General features: G+C 55.7%; 1 protein-coding gene across 2 annotated transcripts; it reads right to left on the bottom strand.

Annotated features, from left to right (window-relative positions):
• Positions 1-18,261: 18,261 nt before the first annotated feature.
• On the bottom strand, positions 18,262-25,958 carry P2RY1 (purinergic receptor P2Y1). 2 transcript variants are annotated; one of them, XR_008578339.1, is made up of 3 exons: positions 25,677-25,958; positions 23,690-25,003; positions 18,262-23,225 (listed from the first exon to the last, which is right to left on the bottom strand). XR_008578339.1 is itself a non-coding variant. In XM_054835824.1 (2 exons), the coding sequence occupies exon 2, from the start codon at positions 24,933-24,935 to the stop codon at positions 23,844-23,846; it is 1,092 nt and encodes a 363-aa protein (XP_054691799.1). In that variant the 5' UTR covers positions 24,936-25,003; positions 25,677-25,958; the 3' UTR covers positions 18,262-23,843. The 2 variants fall into 2 exon arrangements, 1 of the variants encoding a protein (XP_054691799.1); XM_054835824.1 differs by having other exon boundaries at positions 18,262-25,003.
• Between the last annotated feature and the right edge of the window lie 546 nt (positions 25,959-26,504).

Genomic DNA, 26,504 nt, shown 5'->3' on the forward strand with positions numbered 1-26,504 from the left:
GTGCTCCCAATGCTCCCAGTGCTCCCGGTGCTCCTGGTGCTCCCGGTGCTCCCGGTGCTCCCAATGCTCCCAATGCTCCCAATGCTCCCAGTGCTCCCGGTGCTCCCAGTGCTCCCGGTGCTCCCAATGCTCCCGGTGCTCCCGGTGCTCCCGGTGCTCCCAATGCTCCCAATGCTCCCAGTGCTCCCAGTGCTCCCAATGCTCCCAGTGCTCCCGGTGCTCCCGGTGCTCCCAATGCTCCCGGTGCTCCCGGTGCTCCTGGTGCTCCCAATGCTCCCAATGCTCCCGGTGCTCCCAATGCTCCCAATGCTCCCAATGCTCCCAATGCTCCCAGTGCTCCCGGTGCTCCTGGTGCTCCCAATGCTCCCGGTGCTCCCTGTGCTCCCGGTGCTCCCGGTGCTCCTAGTGCTCCCGGTGCTCCCAATGCTCCCAGTGCTCCCGGTGCTCCCAGTGCTCCCAGCTGCGCTTGGTGCTACAACACTGGTGGAATAATCAGTCTCTAATAGTTTGTTTCTTTGCTTATTTTTAGCTGTTGTAGCCCGTAGCTGAAAGCACAGCTTATGCAAGTGCACAAATAGAATAAACAGTGTCCCATGCTGGGGTTTTATTTCCCGCTGGAGTTATGGTGCGACGCACTGGGCACAGCTCACAGCTCACGGCTCACGGAGGCGCTGCCCGGCCGTGTGCCAGTAAACGGTGCGTGATCGTCCATCGGGGGCTCCCTGGGCCCCCCGGGAGGCTGCAGTGCTGGTTCAAATGTTGTGGGTCATAGTCAAATGCTTACCTCTAGGAAATAACGTAAGCCTCGAATAATTCGCGTGACTATGTTGCAGCAGAGGTCTGCAATGGGAGTGCTTGGGAAGAGCCGGGAGCTGCCAGCACCGCTGCCTGGTCGGTCCCGGGAGCGCCGGGGGCTGCTCACGGCAGATGAAGTCTGGCACCCAGGCGAGGTTTAATTCCAGCGCATGAGGCTTCCTGGCAGAGATGCTGCTTCTCACGGGGTACGACTGCAGGCTGGCAAAATTCAGGAGGTTTTCTAAGCAGGAGAGATTCAAAAACTTCAGTTATGCTAAGTGAGCCTTGCCTGCACCAGCGGTGGGTTTGTGTCTGGCAGAGGTGACACAGAACTTGTTTGACATTTTCCTGCTTCAGCCTGTTCTAGCGATGACATATTTTTTCTGAGTATTTAATAAATGGAAAGCTAAATGAAACCCAGGACACATGGATGGCTGTAAGGAGCTGGGCAGAGGGCGGACTCCTGCGGCAAATCTCTCCGATAGTTTCTGGTCCTCTGAAAAGAGGTGTTTGTCTCCTGAACGCATGTGATAAAGAAGCTTTGCTAAAATAATTAAGCTACTTTAATTATTTTTAAATGGTGATAATCAACTTAAAAGGTGCGGTGGAGAAGTTGCTTTGTAATTTTCCCTGGATGAGGGTCCCCGGGGCCCCGATGCAGCCGGGAGGGATGTGGGGAGCCCAGGTCAGCACCCAACGCCCGGAGGTGCCGCCCCACCAGCGCCCTCCCCTGCACCTGGGGATTTAATCAGAGCTGAGCTTGACCTGGAGGCCCAGAGGAAATCTTTCACTATTGGGTTTGTCTGGAGTTTTATTAACAGATTTTATGGTAAGGGTACGGCAGTGCCAGAGGAGAAGTTTCCGGGTTCTGTTTGACTCTGGTATCATCAGACAACCTGTTTCACTTAAAAAGCCCACCTTTGTCCCGTGGTTATTCATCTGGAGACGAGCTCTCCTACGCTTCGGATGCTTCAAACTTACCGCACTTGACCGCAGCATAAATCCCTGTCTCTTCAACTGTAGCATCGCTCTTTTAACGCTCTGTGCACCGATTTGCGTTTTACACCTGCTATATAGGGCATTCAGCTCCTTGCTGGCCAGCAGGGTAAGAACCCCTGATATTTAAATAAACCCGGTATATAAATACGTACGCCTGCAATGGAGCGGAACAACCGGCGGGAGCCAACCCCCCTCCCCGCCGGCGTGCTGCTGCAGCCCATACATATGCATTCCCGGTGTATTTAGAAACCCTCGCTATGTGCATAGCTGCAGAAGCGCGAGGTCGGCCGCCAGCTCTCCGCCGGGCTGCGGGGCCTGGTGGGGCGTGCGGTGCGACGGCTCCGGGGGCTGCGCGGGTCCGGGCCCTGGCACATGCTGGGGACATCCCGCCCCGGGCACCCCGGCCAGGAGAGGAGAGGCGTCTGCCCGGTCAGCGTGCGCCGTTCTGGAAAAACCCCCGCGTGACACCTGCAGCCCACTCGGGAGAAGTTCACTCCTGAAAGTGTAAAATTACATTTCCAGAAAAAAAACGAACGTGCTGCAAGTGGCTGGGAAACACGAGTGGCAGGAGGTGGCTCTGAGCAGCTATTTTAGTGCTGCGTTTTAAAAACACAGGCGGCGAGTGCCCCTGGCAGAGCCAGAGATGCCAGCATTTCAGAGAAACGTGTTGAAGAAAAGAGAGAAAAAAAAAAAAACCCAGAAAGATTTCTGCCTCCTTAGGAGGTTTGCAAATGTGGTCTTTGGAGGACCAGGAATGCTGATTAACTTGAACAAGCAGACAAAGACCCTGACATCAATTAAATACTGCTGATGAGGTGAGGTCAATAGTAATTATAACCTGCTCCTATCTTCATGCATTGTAGACATGTTTAATCTTTTTATTGAAAAGCTTTTTAGTGAAATGATCTGGTATGGTAATTTCCTACAGTGTCCTGTTTCTAATTAAGTAGTTGGAAATACAGCGGATTGCACTTAATCATCTCTGCTGCAGTTAAGTCTTTGCTAAAGAAACTACCTTTAGTTCTATTTTTGTTTTGTTTTTTAAACTGTAGCTTTTAAAGTGGCTTTGAAAATGGAGATCACACTTGTATCAGCTTTTATATACCCCTTCCAAACGGGAGCCTTAGAGCCAATGACCGTGACCGTGGGACAGCCATACCCTGGTGCCTTGCAGGGAAATCCATTTTCTGCGTATTCCTGGCTTTGCCTGATGCTCGCCGAGTACCGGGTCAGCGCTAGATGCTAAAAGCGGAAAGGACATTTGCTCAGCAATTAATCATTACCCGCGTGCGGCTGGCCGATGTCAGCGCACCGGCGCAATGACCTCTGGCTGCGTCGCTGGGCTCCCCTGCTGCGGGGGGCAGTGCCCCTTCCGGAGCGGCTGGGGGTGCGGGGGTCCTGCTGCCGGCTCACCCCGAGCTCCCCTTGGGGTGACGGGGTGGGTGTCTTAGGGAACTCGGCGGTCCAAAGCCGGCCGTGCCACCGCGGTTAGTGCGCGGCGTTCCCGGAGAGGGGAGCCAGGTCTGCCCCTTGCCGGCGGGGCAGCGCGGGGGCACGGGGGGGCTGAAGACAACCTGCATGCGGCTTCAGCTCCGCAGCCCCCGGTCCCGGGGTGCTGGTTCCGCTGGAGCACCGTGACGGTGGTGGGAAGGGCAGATCCGACAGGAGAAATGTCACAGCACGGCAGAGGGGGCCCCGGCTTCCGCCTCACGAGCTTTCTCTACCCCATCAGTTTTTCGTACGGAGCAGCTTTGACTCGGGGACTGTCCGGGTCAGCTCTTCCCCCGGTGCTAAGCGCCCTAGGAGGATGGCGATCCTTCCTTTCCCCATCCAGCCGGGGAGCGCTGCCCGTGCGGAGCGAGCCCGGGGAGCTGCAGCCCCCCGCGCATGAGAGCGCCGGGTGATGTCTGGGGACAGACGAGGGCACACGCGTGCCAGCCTCCGCCACGGCCGGTGGGCATTTCTAACAAACGGGAGTAACCAAAAATTTATTTTAAACCAACCTCTGAAATCTTACCGAGTGTTTTAACCCAGACAATTAAGGGAGAGCGCGACAGCCAGCGGCTAAATATAGCTCCGGAGCGGTGGCAGCAGCAGGGCTCAGGAAGACGTTCTGAAGGGAGGCTGGGAAAGTGGGGAGCGCTGGTGAGGGGGGGGCACCCGCCGGTTCACGCGTCGCTGCCTGAGCTGACAGCGCAGCCAGGAAAGATAACGCAGCTCCTCCATCGCGCTGCCGGCTGGGAACACGCTTCAGCACATATTGCCGCTGGTTTGGAATCTCTGTGAGGAGTTCGTCGCTGAGGTGAACCGCGTTGGGAGCAGAGCGGTGGGGAGGGGAAGGGGCCAGAGCGCAGCGCCGCGGGCAGCACGGGATGCCAGCCGGCCACGGGGCTGCTCCGGCCCCGGCTCTCCCAGGGCACACCGGTGGCTCTCGCTTCTCCTCCTCAGCTCCTCTCTCTGCTCATTTTCCAGAAGCTGTGAAAGGATTTGGCCAAAGCACCTCATGCAGCGGCAGCAGTTGTCTGTCGGCACCGCCTGGAGCATCGCTTCTTGTGCCGAGGGTGCTGGGGGTCAGGGGGCTGTGCCGGCACCCTGGGCTTCGGGACCGCCGCCGGTGCTGCCCGGCCAAATTGGGCCTTGTATCGTCGGACCTGAAGCTGCTGGTTGCGAGACCGAGTCCCTGTTCCCAGGTGAAGAACCTGGCCTGTCTGCCACCAGCTCACGCTCGTGTGCCGGGGGGTCGCAGCTCCAGCGGGCTGGGCTGGAGCTCGCACCCCTTCTCTTCAGCTGCCCTCGGCAGCCCTGGGGCTCCCCGTTAGGACCTGCTAATGTGGCTTTTGGACTCTGTTCATGTAATCGTCGCTTGGCACTGAGACAAATGTGTTAGATTTGGTGGAGAAAGTTTATATACCAGTTAAGTGGCTTTTACGGTTCCAGCTCGGTGGAAGAGCTGATGCGGTGGTTAGCGCTTCTGACTCAGTGCTTTGGTGCTCCACAGACTTTCCACGTGGTTTGGGGCATCCCCATCGCTCCTCAGCCCCTTCTCTCTCCCTGCCCGGGGGAGCGCTGGAGAGCGAAACAGATGCTGACGGCTCCGAGGCTCAGACACGGCGGTGGCCAGAGAGAGTGAAGGACTCGCGGAGGCTTTGGCGATCGCTCAGGAGAGGCAGAGAGCAACCAGCCGGGCTCGGGGCATCCTGCAGAGGTGAACGTCCACGCCGGAGCCTCGGCACCTCTCAGGAGGTGTCGCTGCCGCCCGCCCACGCCACTTCCCGAATAACCAGCTCCTGACACACCACGTGCACCGGGGATGGTTAATGAAGCACACGGATCGTTACGTGAGCAAAGACAAGCTCTGAGAAGTTCTCCTGAAGTTACTTAAATCAAACAATGCCAGCAGCCTCCAGCGCTGCCTTCCCTCTCATCATCAGTCAAAACAGAGTTGAAATAACAGCGCGCATCCCTCCCCGCAAGCCAGGAGACATCAAGTCACCAGGAAAAGGCTGAGAGCAGCTCGTCAGAGCGTGTGCCGCCTGTCTCCCAGCAGCCCAACTTTCCCGGTGATTGACTAATTGCAGCACTGACTTGCACGGGGCTGGAGCAGAACTGCTTTCATTTAAAATAGCCCAGAAGCCTGAGGGGAAATAAAAGCTGCGGTCCTTCCCTCGTCCCAGCTGGAAAGGCCCCTCGCCAGCCGCAGCAAAGCCCGCTTGGACACTTGCAGTGCCCTCGCCGTCCCCTCCCACGCAGCTTCTCCTTGTTTCGAGGGCGGGCGCTTTGGCCGGGCTCAGGGGGCTCGGGGGGGTGATGGGGGACGAGGCCTGTCCCCACGGCTGCTGGGGGGCTGCGTGTCCCTGCGGGCGCTGTGTGTCGCTGCTCTGACCCGGCAGAGAGGCTGAGCTGCCGCCTTCCCTTCCCTCTCATTGCCTGCGTGCTGCGCACATGTGTGTGCTGTGCACGCTGTGTGTGCTGGGCACGTGTGTGTGCTGTGTGTGCTGTGTGTGCTGTGTGCATGTGCGTGCTGTGTGTCTTGTGCGCTGAACTCACAGTGCAAGTTCTGCAAACTAAAATGCATTGCTTGCATCTCTCCATACAGCTCCCCAAAAGCCCTGACAAGCTTCTTTCACCGCCGCCTTCCCCCTCCCCACGGTCATCGTCCCTGCTGACAGGGACCAGCGTGCCCGTGGCCGGGAGGAAAGGCAAGGCCCTGGGCTGGCCGACCTCCTCTGCCGGCACGAGCATGAAAGGGGACAAAGTCTCGCCACACAGCACAGCTCGCTCCCAAAACAAGGCCGCTTTCTTCTCCAGGGGGCTGAGGAGCGGCTCCTGCGAGCTGAAGGCAGCTGGGGAGCACAGCCGCTCGCACGCCCAGGGCTGCGGGCACGGCTCCGTGCGGCTGGGGGGCAGCGGTCGTGCCACAGCCCTGGCCAGCCCGCTCCAACCCAATCGCCCGCCCTGGCAGCGCCACGCGTTTCGGTAACCGGCGCGTTTCTGCTGGGTTTGCTCCCGCCGAGCCCGGCCGTGGGAGTGAGCTGGGATCCGGGCTGTGCCTCCGCGCTGCTGCTGAGGCTGGTCTGAGCAGCCGCAGAACAAAACCAGATGGCAGAGGGGCTGGCTTGGCAAGCGCCCGGCTGGCTGGTGGGAAGGCAGCGGAGGGGTCCGGCTGGGAGCCCGGACCCGGTCTGTCCCGCAGCACCCGTGTGCATCACCGAGGCGGGAGCCGGGGTGGTGGCTCTGCGGAGGGCAGGTGGGTGCCCGCCTGCTCCCGGGCAGTGACAGACGATGGCTGTTATATTCAGCTGCACACCACAACCCCCACGTCCTTTCTCAAAGTGGAACCACGATGCCGCTCTCCCGCCTTGTTAGAGATTCAAGTTGCTCTCCGCTGTCTGTGCGTGACGGTGCACGGCGCACGGCGGTGGGGTATCTGTCACCCGTGCCCCTGCCTAAATGGTTTGGAATGACCCTCCTTGCTCCATACGCAGAACTGCACATCTCCAGATTGCACCTATGTATTTTTACATTAAAGTCTGCAAACGAGAAGTTGTAGCCTGTAAGGAGAGCGGGAGTCTTCAGGATCAGCCGACGGTTTGCAGGCGACAGAGTCCAAGCGGATCTATGGGAGGAGAAGCGGTGCCAGCCCTGACACATGCTTCTTGCATATATCACTGTTACAGGGACCTTTTTTTTGCTTTTGTTGCTCTTGACTTTTCTTTCAATCACAGCATCAGTGCCAGCAAGGGCATCAGGCATCTGGGAAATGATCTCCTTCACGCACAGAGGGTAGTTCAAAAGGTTTCATGACAACTGCACCTGCATTACACCTCATTTTACTGGATAAAACGTGTTAACAACTTTACAGGTTTGGAGTAGATGAAAACGAGCATCACACTCAAATCATTTTCAAAACAGAGATCTTGAAAACCACTGGCAGCCTGACACACTTCTCCATATGTTATATAAAGTAACTGTTTACAATATGAGCTGGCAAATATCATATAATATAACTAATAATTAGATGACACTGAAATATGACTCATTTTGTGTGATTTCATACGCATATTTATACCCCTAAAAGTATTACTAGGAAAGAAGAGCAAAAGCTTCTTGAGGAGCACCAGCCCGGCAGGTGTGCTGCTGCGGCTCCCAGCTGGGCATTTCTGGGGTGCACAGCCCGGTGCAGCCCCGGCACCCCAGGGCATTTCTGGGGTGCACAGCCTGGATCAGCCCCGGCATCCCAGGGCATTTCTGGGCTGCACAGCCCGGATCAGCCCCGGCATCCCAGGGCATTTCTGGGCTGCACAGCCCGGATCAGCCCTGGCATCCCAAGGCACTTCTGGGGTGCACAGCCCAGTGCAGCCCCAGCATCCCAGGGCATTTCTGGGCTGCACAGCCCGGATCAGCCCCAGCATCTCAGGGCATTTCTGGGGTGCACAGCCCGGATCAGCCCCAGCATCTCAGGGCATTTCTGGGCTGCACAGCCTGGATCAGCCCCAGCATCTCAGGGCATTTCTGGGGTGCACAGCCCGGATCAGCCCCAGCATCTCAGGGCATTTCTGGGGTGCACAGCCCGGATCAGCCCCAGCATCTCAGGGCATTTCTGGGGTGCACAGCCCGGATCAGCCCCAGCACCCCAAGGCACTTCTGGGCTGCACAGCCCGGATCAGCCCCAGCATCTCAGGGCATTTCTGGGGTGCACAGCCCGGATCAGCCCCAGCATCTCAGGGCATTTCTGGGGTGCACAGCCCGGATCAGCCCCAGCACCCCAAGGCACTTCTGGGCTGCACAGCCCGGATCAGCCCCAGCATCTCAGGGCATTTCTGGGGTGCACAGCCCGGATCAGCCCCGGCACCCCAGGGCATTTCTGGGGTGCACAGCCCGGATCAGCCCCAGCACCCCAAGGCACTTCTGGGCTGCACAGCCCGGATCAGCCCCAGCATCTCAGGGCATTTCTGGGGTGCACAGCCCGGATCAGCCCCGGCATCCTGGGGCCTGTCAGTGCCCTGTGCTGAGCAGGTGCCCTTGCTGCTGCTGGACGTGGTGCAGCGCATCCAGCTCGAGAGGCACCGACATGAGCAAACCGAGGAGCTGCTGCTTTGGCAATGCTGAGCAGGATGAGGGTATCTCAGAAGACAGAGAAAAACTATAGAAAATGAGTAATTCACTGCACTTTGCCATGGTAAAATGATCCTGCTGTCCTCATTTTGGCTAAAGCCATCCGACTTCTGCTTCCTAAATCCTTTTCCCTCCCCGCATCAGGCTGGGTCTCTTCCCTGCCATCAGCCCGATGCAGAGCACCCGGGGCAGCCGGCCAGGGGTGCAGCCTTCCCGAGCCCCCTCGGCCTCCCCGTGGGCTCACCCCGTTCCACCCGCGTGTCGGTGGTGCGGGAGGCGCGGAGCTGGCGGCTGCCACTGAAAGCACCCGGGTCCAAAATCTGGCTGGGAAACACCGCGCCCCAGCAAGGCTCCTCCGGGCGGCCTCTGTTCCTGCCGTGTCACCTGCTCAGCTTCAAATATTAAATCTGGCATTTAATTACAGGTAGTGATGACAGCGAGGTTAGTCATAATGCAGTCATTAGGCCCGAGGTTTGTACTCACTCGCTGCCACTGGGCGTAACAGCGGTGGGGGAAGGCGAGGCGGCAGCACAGCCAGCGCCTCTCCTGCAGGCTCCAGGGTCGCACCGATGAGGCGCAGGAGCATTTCACAACCTGCAAATTATTTCTGGGGTTTGCTGGGGTAGACCCCGTCACAATTTAATTTAAGTTTATCTTAGCCTAAGAGGCAAATTCTTTTGTTTGATATTTTAAACAATTCAGTCTAAGAGGCAAAGCAGAGCGCAGAATGCAGCCCCTCATCTTCTTGGCGTCACATGCTGATGAAAAGGACGACGGGGCTGAGTGACTCCAGCTCCTCCGTCCCCCCCCTGGAGATTTCCCACCAGCGTGAACTTACCGGTGCTTCTCGATCTGCTCCTGACCCTTACAGGCACAGGGGGCTTCACGGCGTGCTGGGCAAATTGCAAAAGCACCATTTGTGCATTGCCAGTGCATTGTGTTTGCTGCCTCCCCACCCTTTACAGCAAAGTATCGGGAATTTCTGACTTTGAAATCTTAAACCGCTTGCGGTAACTGCTGCAAGGGCCATATTAATGGAGGATGGTCACTGGGATACCGGACCTTTGGGGAAGGGGCTGGGTTCACTGCCACGTGCTCTCGGCCACCGCGAATTCCTGGGGCTGCGGCTCCGAGCCCCAGGCAGCGTGCAGGGCTTTGGGGGAACGTGCTGGTAGTACCTGTTTCTTCAGCCCCTGTCAGACGAGGGTGGTAGAAACCATTCCAGACAGAAGCTGTAAAACCTCTCTTCCTGCAAGGCTGGATATTGCAGTAAGCAATTTCAAATGTGTCATTTAAAGTGGAAAAAAATAGTATAAATTACAATTGGATCTTAGCATTTTACGTACACGTGCACATAGTTATACACACCCCCCCCCCAGATATGTATGTATGTAGTCGATGGTGTATTTTTAGGTGCAGTGTAAATTGATCCTGTTCATCAGCTCTCTGGTTAGTATAAATTGATTAAGAAAAGCAGCAGCTGAAAGCTTTTGGTTTTATAAAAATACAAAGTAGCCATGCAGTTGTGGGAAGGGAAATGCATTCATCTCATGGAACCCCAGCCTGGTTTGGGTGGGCAGGGACCTCCCAGCCCACCCAGTGCCACCCCTGCCACGGGCAGGGACACCCTCCACTAGCCCAGCTTGCCCAAAGCCCCATCCAACCTGGCCTTGAACACTGCCAGGGAGCCAGGGGCAGCCACAGCTTCTCTGGGCACCCTGTGCCAGGGCCTCAGCACCCTCACAGGGAAGGATTTCTGCCTCACATCCCATCTCCATCTCCCCTCCTGCAGCTTCAGGCCATTCTCCCTTGTGAACACTGCCTGCTGGTCACGCTGCTGGACACGCAGCCCAGGACGCGGTTGGCTTTCTGGGCTGCCACTGCACATTACCCGGCTCATGTTGAACTTTTCATCAACCAACACCCCCAAGTCCTTCTCCTCGGGGCTGCTCTCCATCCATTCCTCGCCCAGCCTGTAGTCGTGCTTGGGATTGCCCCGACCCACATGCAGGACCTTGCACTTGGCCTTGTTGAACTCCATGCAGTTCACACGGTCCCACCTCTCCAGCCTGTCCAGGTCCCTCTGGATGGCATCCCTTCCCTCCAGCGTCTCAACCCACCACACAGCTCGGTGTCAGCAAACTTGCTGAGGGTGCACTCGATCCCACTGTCCATGTCGCTGACAAAGATGTCAAACACCACTGGTCCCAGTACCAACCCCTGAGGAACGGCACTGCTCGCTGGTCTGCACTTGGGCATCGAGCCGTTGACCACAACTCTTTGAGTGCGACCGCCCAGCCAATTTCCTCACCCAATTCATTTCTGACGGTTTACTTTGAAATCCCCTCCCGGACGGCTGGTGGTTTTTCCTGAGCAGGTGAAAAGCCCACACTGCTGCTGCCTGCGGGCTGCCGCTCCGCATCGCACCTTCAGCTCCCGCTGATTTAGGAGTCGTTAGCGGGCTGACACGCAGCCGGTGAGCTGGGCGAGCTGCAGGCAGGGCTGGCTCTATTTTGGGTACAGATAACTATACTTAGGGCTGAGTCATCCCTTCCAGGATCAGTTGCAGGAGAGCCGAAAGGAGCAGCGCCGGTGATCAAACCCGCCGGCGAAGGTTTGGGGCCACGTGCCGGGGCCACGAAACCAACCTGGAGCCTCTCTGCCGGCGTCAGCAGCCACGGATCCGGCCCACGGGTGACAGCGTGGGGACCAGCTCTGGCCCCTTCTCGCTGCCCGAGCCCGCGTGGGGTGAAGGGCTGAATTTGGGCTGGGAGCGGGGAGGTGGGTGCTGCGGCTGCACTGGGCTCTGCCCCGGCTGCGGACAGGGCTCCTGCCAGCGCCCACGCAGGTTCTAAAGGCAGCGTCCCTCTGCGGAGCCGTCCCTTGCCGGGCACCGTGGGATGGGATGGGAGTGCTGCAGAGAGCTGCTAGCCAAAAATTCAGGTCTGCTGCCTTACGTGCATCCATTAAGGGCAACTGCTCCTAACGCCGGGGACTGGGGTGCGGCATTCGCTGGTATTCAGTGGTATTTAACCTCTCCTCTCCTTGGTAGCCTGCTGATGATCCCAGAGCCAGCCAAAGCAGCTTTTCAGCGTAGTTATTATGAAACGCGTATGAAGCTGGCCGTAGCAATGCTAGATATCGCTGGTATGATACCAGTCCTGCCAGCAAACAGCAAAGAGAAATGTTTTTCTTTGCAGATTTATTCCCCATGCAGAAAGGGAAGGCTAGAGAACATTTTCATTGAATCGCATCCAAACAGTCAAGTCAGCCTTCTCCATCTGCTTGAAGTGAGGGTTTAGTTGTTAATTTGCCTCCGTGGGTCTCTCTGTACCTATTTGCTGTGGTGTTCCATTGGACACCTGTGGGTTATTTTTCTTCTGATTTTTGCTGGGCTCAGTTATCACTGTCAAGTGACATTTTGCCCGGTGTCTGAAGGGGAGGAAACAACTTAGAAATAAAAGATCATTTTGGTGAAAAGCCATTCTGACGGTAGCGAGACCCAGCTTATAAAAACAGATCTTTTCCTCCAAATCAAGTCCCTTAAGTAATATCTGAATATCGGCATAATTTTTTTAAAAGCATTTAACATTGGAAAGATTATTTTTAGCGTGTAAATGTCAAGGTGAATGGCAGCTTTTCAACCTTCCCCCAGCTCCTCCTGCTCGGTGCCCGAAGCTCCTGCTCCCCTCCAGCACCCCTCCGTGGGGCCAGGAGCACCCTCCATGGGGGAAGAGGAGGATGCTGCACCCGCCTGGGCCGGGGGTGATGGGCTGGGGGGCGGTGTTGGGCCAGGGGGTGTCGGGGCCGGAGGGGTGTTGGGTGTTGGGGCTGGGGGGGGCGGTCAAGCCGGGGGGGTGTCGGAGCCGCCGCAGCACTGGGGCAGGCAGGCAGAGGAAGCAGTCCTTCTCCCAACTCTCTCTCTTCCCCGAAGGACTTTGTTTTAAAACAAGTAGTCTTTTAAAAATCTAGGGCAAGTCAGGCTCTTGCCAAAATTAGTCTTTGTGCAAGAGCATGAGAAGGAATTTTAATGGGTAGCTGGTATGTGGGGATGGAGGGAAATGACTGCTTTTACTATCTAAATGCTGGTTTAAATAAGGCTGTAATATCAAACAGCTTTGCCACGCTTGCAGATATGTTTTACAGGAAGCATCACTGCCACCGCTCAGTAATACACAAGAATGTTAAACAACAACTTACTTTTTTATATGTGCCAAACATGTCCTGACACATTGCTGAGGCAGATGAAAGCTGCAGCTCAAAAGGAAGCACAGGCAGAGCCTGGGCACGCTGCTTTTATCTGGCCTGGCTGTTGTCACCGCAGAGGCAATTGCTACAAAACCCTGCAAGGCCGTTTTTCCTCTGGCATTTGTCTCACCACTGCTGAGGGGAGCAGGGTGACAGCAGCCAATGGCAAACCCATCCTCTGCTGCGCCCGGCCAGCTCCCACAGAGCCTGCAGTCAGGATGGGGATGGGATGGGATGGGGATGGGGATGGGGATGGGATGGGATGGGGATGGGATGGGATGGGGATGGGAGGGGGATGGGGATGGGGATGGGATGGGGATGGGATGGGATGGGGATGGGAATGAGGATGGGGATGGGGATGGGGATGGGGATGGGGATGGGGATGGGGATGGGATGGGGATGGAGATGGGGATGGGATGGGATGGGATGGGGATGGGGATGGGATGGGATGGGGATGGGATGGGGATGGGATGGGGATGGGGATGGGGATGGGGATGGGATGGGGATGGGGATGGGATGGGGATGGGATGGGGATGGGGATGGGATGGGGATGGGATGGGGATGGGGATGGGATGGGGATGGGGATGGGGATGGGATGGGGATGGGATGGGATGGGGATGGGAGGGGGATGGGAGGGGGATGGGGATGGGGATGGGGATGAGATGGGGATGGAGATGGGAATGGGGATGGGGATGGGATGGGGATGGGATGGGGATGGGGACAGGGATGGGGATGGGCTGATTCAGCAGCTGGGCTCCATCCAGCCAGTTGTCCCCAGCTGGCACTGCCACGCTGAGCAGCTCCCATGGAGGTATGTGGCAGAGGACATCACCGGTTATGGAATGAATATAATAGTAAACAGGGAAATGGGAGTTGCCAGGGAGAAAATAATATCATGATTGCACCCCCAGCTCTGTCCTGGCTCCTGACCCTTGTCAGCCCAACCCGGGCCCTTTGCAGCGGTGCCGACCTGCCCCGCTGCCTCCCCTGCCCGCCAGCTCTGCCGGCTCCTCCGACTGCCGGCAGCTGAACAGCACCTCCAAAATTATCCAAAGGGGCTGATGACTTGTGATTTCTTTTTACAAAAATTATGTTTGACTTTGTAAACTAAAATTCACAGGTACAGTCCCCTCCCTGTAGCAAAGTTGTTTATTATTTTTAACTGGGATTTTATAATCTCTGTCGGTGCCGGTCCCAGGTTTCCTGCCAAAGGTGCGTGTGTCCCCCGGGACGTGCTGTGGGGCAGCGCCGCTAATTCACAACTCTCCTGGAGCAGGAACAAATCCACACAACGTACTGCTCTTACTGGTTACATGGGACGTACCGGTCTGTCCGTACGCTGAGACAGAAGCTGTATGACTTTGTTTTGCATTAATCTGGGTTTCTGAAGGCAGCTGCTGGTCCAGGAGGGGTTTTTTCTCTGCTGCCAAAGTTTTCTCGGAGCAGAAAAAGGTTTCTCAGGGTGGCGAGTGAGCCAAATCCCCGGTGTTTGTGGTGCAGAAGCAGCTTCTGGCCGTGCTGGGGACGAGCCAGGGAAGAGCCGGCCAAGGGGCGGCCGGTGCCAGCGGGACCGTGCGGAGCAGGGCCATGCCCAGGGAAACCGCCGCCACAGAACCGCGGTGTCTTCTCTCCAATGCAGACGTGCACGGCGCAATGTTGAGCGTGACTTTCAGGGGGGAACAGGCTCCAGCAGCCGCAGCACCTGCCCAGCAGGTCCGGAGCCCCGTCCCGGCTCAGCACAGGAGGGGTTCAGCCGTGCCGGAGATGTTCCCGGTCACCAGGGCCAGCGCTGACACTGCTCGCTCGTGGGAGGTCAGTGGAGGCTTTAAGGTAATAACGGCAGCAAGGGCAGTGCTGCTTGATGAATCTCCCATTAAAAAGGCTCAGTATTATCAAACAAATAAATCATTTCTCCTCTACAATGCAAAGTTTATTTATTTTCCATGTATGACTGAACTTCTCAGGTGTTTATACTGAGGATATTCAAATTCTACCATGCAAGTCTTCCACAAAGAATTACATTAATGTGGTTTCTTACAAGTACTTTTTAATTCTGAAATTAATAATAGCATAATATTTGGTATGAAAACAGTGTATATCTCCCAAGACCTTCTCCCAGCTGGGTCCCAGAGAGACCAAGCGAGCAAGTCCTCATCCCTTGGTGCCAGGACTGTGCCCCAAGCCCCCGGCACATCGGTTCCAGATGCTCGGTTGCGTGCGGGATCATCCCTTCCCCGCCTCGGTCGGTCCCATCTGTCCGTCTGGGTAGCCTGAGACCAAGGGTAGGGCCTCGGCGCTACTGTAATCCAGACGCTGGGTAATGACGTCCGATAGCAAACGTGACCTGCTCTACAGCTCAGAAGTTGTTTCCACATCCTCCTGAGCGTGGGCCCCTTGCGTTCTCCCTTTGCTGGCTGCTCGCTGGGTTGGCCGAGGCACCGCACTGGCTCTGCACCGCTTCCCCGGCCCCAGCACCCTCCTCTGCGCTGGGTTAGCAGCTCACTCCATAGCTGAGCTGCTTCTCAGTCACCGTCAGGGAGAAAAATCGGTTTCCTACAAAAGGCTGTTCTTTGCAGTGGAAGGAAATGCATTCTTAAGCGCTTGCGCTTTTAACCGACCAACCCCGCTGTCACAGAGAAACCCCCGTTAGAGAGCACACGCTGCCGGGAGCCCACGCGCGGCACCGGAGCACGGAGCTCTGCAAGCCCAGGGCAGGGGACACGCCAGCGTGACCACGTCACGGGGTGTCTGGCCCAGAGGCTGAGGGATGCCCTAGCCCCCGCGGTGCACTCGCAGCCTTCGTGCCTTTCGCACAGTGCAAGCATGGCAGTGGTCCCGTCAACGGCCAGTAACGCGTACCAGGACCTGGCTTCAGTTCCTAACATCACCGAACCAGAACTGAGGCACTCGCCCTGCTGGGTAAGGTCCGTGAGCGCGGCGGGGCTCTTGCTGATGGATTTCAGCCCGTCCCTGGGTCGCTGCCGCAGTCTCCGGGAGGAGCGTGCAGGGCAGATGCTGGTGCTGCTGCGTGGAAGAGTCATAAACTGAACGGGGAAGACTTCTATGAATTATTTACATAAATAGCTCTGCTGCTCCTTGGCTGTGTGGGAATGCCAGGAAGGGTAAATGGTGTTTCGAGCACTTTAAATGAGTGGTCGCTCAGGACACCAGGATGCTCCCACGGGAGGCAGCAGCCCAGCGGTGCACGCACAGGCAGAGGTGCAGCCCCTCAGGACCCTGGTAACGGGTTTCCCCGTGGGAGTCGCTGCCTGATTCTCAGCTGGGAAGCCCAGCGTACGCCCGGGGTTCAGGACACCCACCCGCGGGCTGCTGCCCGGAGCTGGCGGCCGTGACCCCAGCTGGGGAGCCAGAGCCCTGAAGGGGGGGTGCTGTGGGTGCAGAGAGCCCGTCCAGCTCCTGCCCATCTGCTCCTGCCCTGCCAGTGAGACGAGCCGTTCACGCAGCCCGGCTGCCAGCCAGGAGCGGCGGAGGAGCAGGCAGGAGAGGCAGCTGCCTCCCCCGGGCACCTCAGCACCCCGCTCCCGGTGCAGGGCCGGGGAGGGCGGTGGGTCCCTGCCACCTCGCAGAGTGGTGACACCGTTCCCGAGGGAGCACGGTGCTGGTGTGTGCGCTATAAATACACTCTGTGCTTCACCGTCCTCTTGGTACCTCACGTAGAGGCACTGCTAGCATTTGTGACACCCACACTCAGCTGCCGTGTAACTTGTGAAGGCTCCGGGTATTTATATTTCTGCCAGCAGACACGGTTGGTTCAGTCTCAGCAGCACCAAGCAGCGCGGCATCTCTCATGCCTAACCCTCGGTCAGGTTCAACCCCGCGGGCAGCGGGGACAGGACCCCGCCGAGTCCAGGGGAGCTGCGTGCTGGCCGCCCACCTCGCTGCCAGCGATGATTTGGGGTAAATCCCACGGGAATGCGTCGCTTCTCCCGGTAGCCTCCAAGCACCGACCTGCTCCCATTGCCCATCGCCACAGGCTTGGCTTCTGCTTTCTAATGCTGTGAGCTAATTTTTGAAAGTTTATAAACAAATATTCCTTATGTTCATGAGCTGCCTCACGTCTGCCAGGGCAACAGCAAACCACATTTGCACACTTAGGCCAAGGTTAAAGGAAGTCAGAAATAAATGCACAACAGTTCAAGTACTAAAATATGGCAGTTGCATACTGTATGTTGCTCTTTATGTTAAATACACTCCGCAAGAGCAGAGCTTTACAAACCCCCATGTTTCTAGACCTGACTTACTTGTGAGTATTTAAAGGTTCTGTGCTGGGGGTGGAAGAGGCCATCGGGTCATGGTGGGTGTCGGATGGGAAAGGGAACTTCGGAAAGGTCTGAAACAGCACAGTTTGTTGCAGATAGAATCCATTTACTGATAAGAAAATATCATTACAATTGAAGAGATATTACAGCCAAGGTAAAAAGTTTTCATGAAGTGCAAAGATAAACCAAGAATGGCAAAAAGAAAATGGAATAGGTAAATAAATTTTAAAAGAAAAGAGGTGATAAATGAAATACAGATCTATGACATCCCATGTACCTGCAGTTTGCACCACAGTATCACTGAGGTGCCCCACACCCGTACCTTCAGCTTGCAGGATGAAAAAGGCTTCAGAACGAGCAATCTGTGGCTCTCCTCGCAACGCCGGCTGAGGTCCTTGGGCTCTGCACCCGGCTTTGCCTCTCACAGTTACTGGAGCAGGAAGACGACGGCAGAAATTGTCGCCTGGCGCAGCCGTGCCGCTGCGGGAAGCCGGGATGCAGGCGTCGGCAGAGGCACGGCCCCGGCAGCCTGCGCCCCCGAGCCCTCCCGGCAGCATCCCCAGCCTACGGCCCCGGGGGGCCGGCTGCCTCCCACCTGAACGGGGGAAGCAGGACGAGACTCCACACTGTGCCAGGGTAGCTGCAGGCAGCGAAACAAGGGAACGGCGTGAAAGTACAAGTCAACATAAAATCTGAAATACCTACACTGTCAGGCAAGGTATGGATAATAAAGGGAGTTAAATGTTTTAATTGGTTTCTAAACATTAAGCCGTTTGGGAAGGAACAGTCACTCTGCATCCTGCAACCAAATCAGCATGCAGCAGCCATTGCCAAAGAGAAAACCAGAAAGTTTCTGTGAAGACAGACCGAGCTTCCGATCTGTACAGACCAGGCGATGCACCCAGGCTGCCAGGTTACGGCTGGACAGTCGCTGCAGGGAGAGACACCCGAGGCCAAGCGGGAGCTGCCGAGGGAAAGGGACTGGGAGCGGGTTCCTTCTCCGGCCGAATGCTGGGATGGGAGCGGTGCTCGGGGCGGGTGGGGAGGGGGCCAGCCCTCTGCCCGCAGACCCACAGTTTCCTTCACCCGTGTTAGGAGGTGGGTCATCCCCCCGCCGCCTGCGAGCATCCTGCCCCTCACATCCTGGAAGACCAAGCATCCTTCGTTTACTCACCGTGAGCCTCAGCCGATGGGGCTGGTGCTTCCCAAGGCTTTACATGTCTCCTGTTCTGCAAACCTGTATTATCTGGTTTTAAGCACGTAGCGCTGTGTGAAGAATCACCTGGAAACATGTATTAACTGCAATAACACAAAAAGGCAGAAAAAGTGTTTCATAATTTTATTGGAGCAGTTTCAAAGTAGGGTTGCTAGGTACAGTGCCAGTAACTCTGTGGCTGCACTTCTGCTGCCACTAAAAATAGTTACGACTTCAAAAGCCATGCCTAACAGTAAATGCACATGCAAACAACCCCGTGCTTTATTAAAAAAACAAAATCTTTTTATTCGTTAAAATTATAGACAAATAAGGGGATTTTTTTTTAACTACAATTTAATTAAAGCAGTTACATAGCCTGAGCTTAAGTACCAAGTAACACTGTCTCTGAGGATATTGCAGTCAAATTTCACTAGTATTTACAAAAAATTGAACTTACTCAACAATATTAAAATCACAGTACAATAGAAAAATAAACATTTTCACGTATACCCTTGAAGCACACTCTAATTCATAGCCACAAAATAAGTAGTGGTTTTAATTCACAAGTCTCATGTCTTCAAAGTATTTGAAATTACTGTGCCAATACAGTTAGGCTCCAGAAATACTGTTCTGTAGTGGATTCTGATTCAGCGCAAAGCACCTGAAGTTAGAAACGGCACAGCGAACGGGAGCGGGGTCCTAGTCAAGCAGCTATAGTTATTGGGGGTGGTGGTTGGTGGTTTTTTTTTTAAAGTTAAGAGCTTTTAGCGTAGGGCCAAGCGAACTTCCACACGAGGGCCAGCAGCTCCCCTGCAGCCTCCGCCGTCCCCCGGCAGCTGTCGAACGCGGCTGCTCGGGAGCTCGGGGACATTTTTCATGTTCTAGTTCAAGGTCAGGCCTATAGCTTCCTTCAGAAGTGTTACCAGAGGCGGAGACTGGCCACGGCGGGTAACAAACCGCACTCTATGGCCTCGAAAACTAAGGAGCTTGTCACAGAAATAAGCAACACCTGTGGTAAGGCGTAGCACACTTTATTAATGTTTTTGTTCTGAGCCAATCTGAAGACAAAAATCTAGTAACGAGGGACAAAAAGAATCCCAGGAAGGCAATTAGCCAGCTGCGGTGTCCCAGCCCCCGGGGCCAGCAGGCCCAGCTGCTGCAGCCCTGACTGCAGGCAGGACAGTCTGAGGGGGCACGGGGGGAGCAGCCCTGCCCGGGCTGCCTTCTGCCTTCTGCCCGGCTCCCGGTGGCACCGCAGTGGGCAGGACAGGCGCCTTTGGCTCGGCGGGCTCCAGACGGCTCAGCCCTGCGGCCGGAGCAGCCAGGGCAGCAGCACCCGCTCCCCGGGGCTCCCGCTGCTCGGCCGGGCACTCTGCACCCGGGGCCTTGTGTGCGCCCCCCCCCGCCCCTCCTCATGGAGAAAGAGGGGGACGCCAGGCTCAGGACAACCTGGCGCGACCCTGAGGGTTTGGGCCGCGCTGGGGCGTTAGGAGGAAGGCAGTCACCCGTGGGGTCAGCGCACACACGGCCCTGCAGCTCCCCGGTCCCCTGGTACGGGGCTGGGGTGGGGGGCAGCTCACCGGGGCGCCCGGGGCAATCCCAAAGCAGGGGCAGGGAAGACGCTGCTGGTTCCCCTATGCCCGATCATTATTTCATTAACTTGGTGTCTTACGGACTGGATTAAAACAAAAAAATCCTACGTGCTCTGTTACGAAAATGTACAACCTGACAGCGGATCATGTGCAGGTTTCATACTGATTTCATTTTGTATTAAAGATTACCATATGTGGGAGTTAATGGGCATAAATGAGAAAAAAAATTAACCCGGTGAGCTGGAGGAAGCAAAATATAGCTAATGAATAATAATTTGTTTCGGCGTGGATCACTGTAGAACGCTTTGGCAAAACTTAAGCTCTAAATAACTATTTACTTCAAAGCTTTTGGCGTCTTCAGTGAATGATTTGTAGTTATTAAAAGATTCCCAAATATACCCAGAAGAAAAATAGGTTAAAAGCACGACCGTGAAATCACAAAATGTTTAATCTCATTTGCTAGTTGAAGGCTAATACAGCACGAGGGAAAGTGGAACTTGTAGGTGGTCTTCATGCAGTGAGGCGTCGAGTTGAATCTCATTCCTAGCAAACACAACCCACCGTCATCGTTGCTTATTAATTAACGGCCCAAAGGCTGTGGCTGAGATTGCATTCTCTTTGCATGTTGGATAGGTGAGAGACTCCAGTCGGGTGGCTCAGGGAAAGGCTTCCCCGAGCAGGCCCATCGCAGAGGTTCGTGGATAAACACAGGGATCGCCTAAGGCTGGGGACTCACTGTCTTCCGCAGACAGATTCTAGTAGGGGTAAGTGCCAAAAGGCAAATGCTTGAGAACAGTCTTGCCAAGTTCCCCAGGAGCTAATGGCTCCAGCCACCACGCTGCCTGGAGATCTGCTCAGGTTTTGTCCTGGTGGCATCCAATCCCCCGTGTCCGACCGGCTGCCTCTGACGGGATGGCCCAACAGACACCAGTCTGTCCTGTGGCAGGTAAAAAGCAATCGTGTGGGAGGAGACACAATTTGGTGAGATTTTGCTGTGGTTCCAACTACGCCGCGTCGAATACAGCAACGCTTAAAACCAGCGCGGGAACTTTCCGTGAGATTGCGAGGCTCAGCTTCAAGTCCCAGCTGGGTTCAGAGCTGGCTGCGACATCTCGGTGTGTGTGCAGCAGGGAGCCACGTCGGAGCAGGATGCGGTTCGAGGGGTTAGCTCCGCAGGTCACAGGATCTGAAAGATGGAAAGTAAACTGCACGCAAAAGGTGTTTAATGATCCGTCTCGGCGCTGGGCGTTCTGCTCCCGCACGCTTCTGTGAGGTGAAGACACCATGGCTGATCACCAGTAGTGATCTTCATTAAGTAAACTACCAGAAGAGACCTCAGTAACGGACCGGGTGAATCATCTGGCCGGCTGCACAGTTCTCTTCAGCGAGGCAAGATGAAACGGAGAGAGCTTCCAACGGCTCCCAAGGAAGGCACAGGACGCCGCAGGTGTTCCAGACCCAGAAGACCGCGGGGCAGCACCGGCAGAGCGGCCACCCGAGCTCCAGAGGGCACATCTCCGGCTGGGCGTCCCTCCGGGCCAGGCTCTCTCCTCCCGCACGCTCAGCCGGCTCTAGCTGGGCCCGCAGAATTCTGTTGCCCTTGGATTTCGCACGCACCGTCAGAGTCAGCCAACTTTGCCATATTAGAGAGACATATTGCAAAAAGACGCCAAGCAACTACATAAGGACCAACCTGGGTGTAGGGTTTTACATTCTGCTGTGTCTGCTTAGGATCTTTTTTCAGACGTGGATTAGCGCAACATTTTATTTCCTAACTGAAAGGGAGAAATAGACCACGAAATGCTGGGAAACAAATACGATTTTAAACCTAGAGAAGCAGATTCAGAGAATATCCTATTTTTATGCTATCTCTCCATTTAATTCATCTGCCATTCCAAACAAGACATGCCTCAGCTGAATGAAGTCTCAAATAATCACATAATAGCAGAAGTCATTTATTGTGAACCAGGCTCATTCTCTGGTGATATAAATAGGCTGTGCCGTTCCACAGTCTTTTGTCAGTAGGGATTACTTAGCAATTGACCCTTGGTTGGGATTTCTTCGCTACCTCTACATTTTTCATCTTATAGGGCTAAATGAGATCTTAACATTGCTTTGAGAAGCTCTGCTTCCTAAGCAGCAGTTTAATTTATCTCTAGGCTATAAATCAGCAGCTTAATTTATCACTAGGTTTCATATCAACAGTGAATACTCAGGGTGGAATTGAGTTTATTATAAAGATGTTCTGTTAGAAGACACAGTATTACAGTGATTGAAACATGCTGTTAAATTTTCCATTAATGCCCAATTCTGAGTATGAACACGGAGAACCACACTTTACATACTTTACATTTAGCTTTCTAATAAATAAGTTCAATAAATAGGGATTTTGCAGATTAAGAAGCTGTACGTGTGAACAGAAGCTGCTTTACAATGTTGCCAAAAAAAATAATAAACTAGAGCTATTCTTGTTTGTTACCAATCACTGGAAATTAGTAAGTAAAATATTTTACTCTTACTATGAAGACTGGAGGAACAAAGATCTGCTAAAGTCACCCTTAGGATTACACAGAACTTAATTTTGTACACTAAATTTATAATTTAGAGCATGCTTTCCTACCATTTTTAGCACACAATATTTTCAAATACATTTCTTAAAAATATGAGAAACGAGTACGACTGCCCATGTAAGATTTCGTCTGCGCTCTGATCACTACCTCTTGTGTTGCACAATACTGCAGTTAGACTAATTTTGGATGACCTATTCCACATTTGGAGAAGATATATAATAAAGGGCCAGATTTAGTCTGTAGTATATTGCAACATCTTGTTAATACAGTAATTTATTTGTCACAGTGCAAAAAAATTTAATTCCCCCATTTTTTTAATAGATATACAATATAGAATCCATTTATATTATTCATTTTAATAATTATTTTCTAAGGAAACAACTCTTGTGTTATCTCTAAAGATTGCCAGGAACAGAAATACTCTTGTACCAAATGAAAACGTGGGTAACTCGAGCAACCGTAGTTTTACTTGTCTAAAAGGTACAGTTATTTTCAGCATACGCATTTCTCATGTTTTACCCGTAAAGAACTCCAGCACGGCTCCCAACACCGGCAGTCGAGCGCTGGCGCTGCAGCGAGACGTTGGTCAGCCTTGGGGAAGGGCGGCTCGCCCCAGGCGCTCCCCAGGCGAGCCCAGCCCGTGCTCAGCCCCGTCCCGCGGTTCCTCCGGCTGACAACACGCCGGTCTTCCTCAGCACGGAAGGCAGGATCGGACCATCGGCTGCTCAGAACCAAATTGCCTCCACACGCGTTTGCACACTGACATCTGTTCGCGAAAGGCACCGCTACGTGCGCGTGCAAAGCAGGCGCCTGCTCACACCGGCTCCTAGAGAGACCTGCTCGTCTGCCCGTGGCTGAGGTGTCAGTTCACCTGGAAGCCAATTTGCCTTTAAGGGGGGGGTCCAGATTTTTCATGAACAACCATCGTAATCTGAAAGCATAATCATGCACACATCAGTAAGCCTACCTTTTGTAAAACACCGGCACTCAAAGAAGACTGAATCATAAATGCTACTGAACTATCAAGTAATTATCAACACTAGAAGTAGATGAAGAAATAACAAAACTGTAAAGGTGAGAACTGCATCGTGACTTTCACTTAAATACTTGTTTACAGCGGCAAGTGAGTGAAAGGCTAGGTATGTGGACTGAGCCTCAGAAGATGCTGCCCGCCCTTATTTTTATTTCCTATTTTTAAAGGGAGGCTGACTGAGAACATTTTTGAATGTGGGAGACTAAGTCATTAAAAGAGAAGCACTCGGATTGCTTTCTTCCTTTAGGGGATTTACTTCATTTTACTTTATCTGACACAAGTCAGAAAGAAATGAGAATATTGAAAGGAGAAGGAAAGCTGGATTTTGACACGTTATTTTCCATTAAAATTCTTCCACTTACTTTGTTAAGCTTTTTCTAACATCTGAAAACGACGCTTTATCTAAAATGAATTTGAGAGACTGGTAGCTTTTCTCACACACTTGTAGCACTACAGTGTCCTACTGTCTCAAAGCGGAGGATTTTTTCAAACTGTTCTCAAATCTTTTGCATTCGTTCACAAACTTGTATCTCCGTTCTGTTTATACTCAGATAAAATATTGAGAGTCATTTCCTCACTTCTGGACTGCACGTTGTGTTCACTTCTTCTGGACGATTTCCTGGTCGCCCTGGAAAGCCGCCTTCGAAAGGTATCACCTGCCAGAAAGTAAAGGATAGGGTCGACGCAGCTGTTGAGGCTGGCCAGACCCCTCGTCACTTGGTACGTGGCATAAACCTTATCGTTGAAGGCACACATTTGTGGAGTCTGAAAATCCACCCTGGCTCTTAGATTTAAGGTCTTCATCACGTGGAAGGGAAGGTAAGACACAGCAAAGACCGTCAACACAATAATAACCAGGTAAATTGACTTTCTCCTGAGAGGAGAATTGTCCAAATCTTTGTAAATCAAAGCTTTCACAATTAGCCCATAGCAACCAAGAATCAGTATGAACGGGATGCAGAACATAAGCACTGTGGTGCACATGCTGTAAATGAAGTAACTTCTCAGGTAATCATCGGCTGTTGTGTCGTAGCACGTCGTGGTTTTGTTTCTCCTTATCCCCGTTCCCGAGTAGAACAGTATTGGAGAAATCACGGCCACCACGATGACCCAGACCAGGGTGCTGATGTACACCGCGTTCTTCTTCTTCAGCCTCCCCAGCGACTTCAAGGGGTGCACCACTCCCGTGTACCTGTGCACGCTTATGCAAGTTAGAAACAAAATACTGCCATACAGGTTCACATGGAAGATGAACCTCTGCAGCTTGCACATGATATCTCCGAAGATCCAGTCGGTTTTATTGAAGTAGTAAAAGATGAGGGCAGGCAGAGTCAAGACATACAAGAAATCGGCTAGCGCCAAGTTGAACATGTAAACTGAGATGCCGCTCCAAGGCCTCATATGGAAGACAAACATCCAGATGGCCACGCTGTTGCCCAAAAACCCAGTGATGAAGACCAGAATATAGACAGTGGGCAGGTAATAGAACTGGAAGCCAGTTTTAGTAAGGGAACACTTGGTGGTGGCGTTTCCCACAGACCAGCCGCTGCTGGATAACAGGTTGGGTTCAGTTCCATTCAAAGCAGCAGAGAACAGGACTTCGGTCATGATCCTTCCACCAGAGTCACATAGGCCTGAGGTGAAGCGAGAAAGTCTCTACAGGAACAGTAACGCATCTAAAAAAAAAAAAAAAAAAGAAAAGAGCAAAGAAAACCTAACTGGAAGGTAAAACCTGCCCTGCTTGTCTTCAGCCCGTAGCCAAGCGGCTGTGCTCGGCTGAGCCTCTCCCACCCGCGCAGGTCGGTCTAGCGCGGGGCGCGGACCCTGCCCCCGCGGCACCCAGCCCCGCCGCAGGTCGGGAGCCAGGGGACACCTCGGCGGGTCGCTGCCCCCCGCCGGGGCCGGCGGCGGAGGCGACAGCGGGCTGGGGGCTGGCCCGGCCCCGGGACGCGCCGGCGGGAGCGGGGAAAGGGGAAGGGCGAGCGCCGCGAAAGGGCGGCGGGGCCGACGGGGGGCAGCGGCCGCTCCGCCCGCGCTCCTCAGGAGAGCGCCGCCGCCCCGGCCGCCTCCGCGGCTGCCAGCCCCGTCCCACAGCCCGCCGCCCGCCCGCCGCCGCTCCCCGCGCTTCCGCCCGGCTCCCTCAGCCCGCCGGCTCCCCGAAATCACCTCTGCCCGCCCGGCCCCGCTCCCCTCGCTTCCACCCGCTCCCCTCAGCCCTCCCGGCCCCGCTCCCCTCAGCCCGCCCGGCTCCCCCAGGTCACCTCAGCCCGCCCGACCCCGCTCCCCGCCTCGCCCGCAGCCGCCGCCGCGCCCCAGCCCGGCTCCGAGGAGCGCCGGGGCCGCCCCCACCTGCCTCCCGCGGCGCCCTTCGCAGCCCGCGCTCGCCTCTCCTCGCCGCCGGCAGCGTCCGCCCGGCGGGGGGCGGCGTCCCGCCCGCAGCTGCCCCGGCCGAGCCGGCTCCCATCGCCGGGCAGGGCAGGGCAGGGCGGCCGGGGGCAGCGGCTCTACGGCGCCTCGGGCGCTGGACGCCCCTCCATGGCGGCACCGCCGCCGCGGGGAGAGCGCCCGCAGCCCCTCTGCTACGGGAGGCTGCGCGCCGGCCCCGGGCGGACTGCGGACGGGCGGGCGGGACGAGGCGCCGACTCGGCCCAGGGGCGCGCCGCCCGCCCCCCGCACCGCCCTCGCAGGCGGGCGGCGCTCGCTGCTCCCCGCCCGCGGCACATGGCGGTCGGGCCGGGGGCTCTGGGGCCGGGCCGGGGGCTGCAGGCACTTGGGGAGCGGGGTGCGGCGGCGGGCCGGGGCTGGGGCCGCCCCGCGCGGGGCAGCGGCCCGTGACCCGCAGCCGGCACCCCCCAGTGCTCCTGCCGACAGCCGCCACCCTCGGGCCCCACCCGAGACGCGGAGCTCGGAGGGGCAGCGGCGCCAGCGGAGCTGCAGGCGATGGAGGCGGCAGCGGAGCTCCCGGGTGGGCCCACGCGGCGTGGCGGGCGTGGTGCCGCGGGCGAGGCCAGCGCGCAGGACGGCCACGGGCCCGCGGGACGGCGCTGCCGCCTGCCCCTTCCCGGCGGCCGGGGCAGAGGAGGGCAGGGACACGCGGGACACCGCGCCCCGGCCGAGCCCCCTCCCGGCAGCAGCAGCCCCGGCAGCGGGGCGCAGGGAGCCAGCTGTGCCTCTCCT

The sequence above is a fragment of the Grus americana genome, chromosome 9, assembly GCF_028858705.1.
Source record: "Grus americana isolate bGruAme1 chromosome 9, bGruAme1.mat, whole genome shotgun sequence".
NCBI lineage: Eukaryota > Metazoa > Chordata > Aves > Gruiformes > Gruidae > Grus > Grus americana.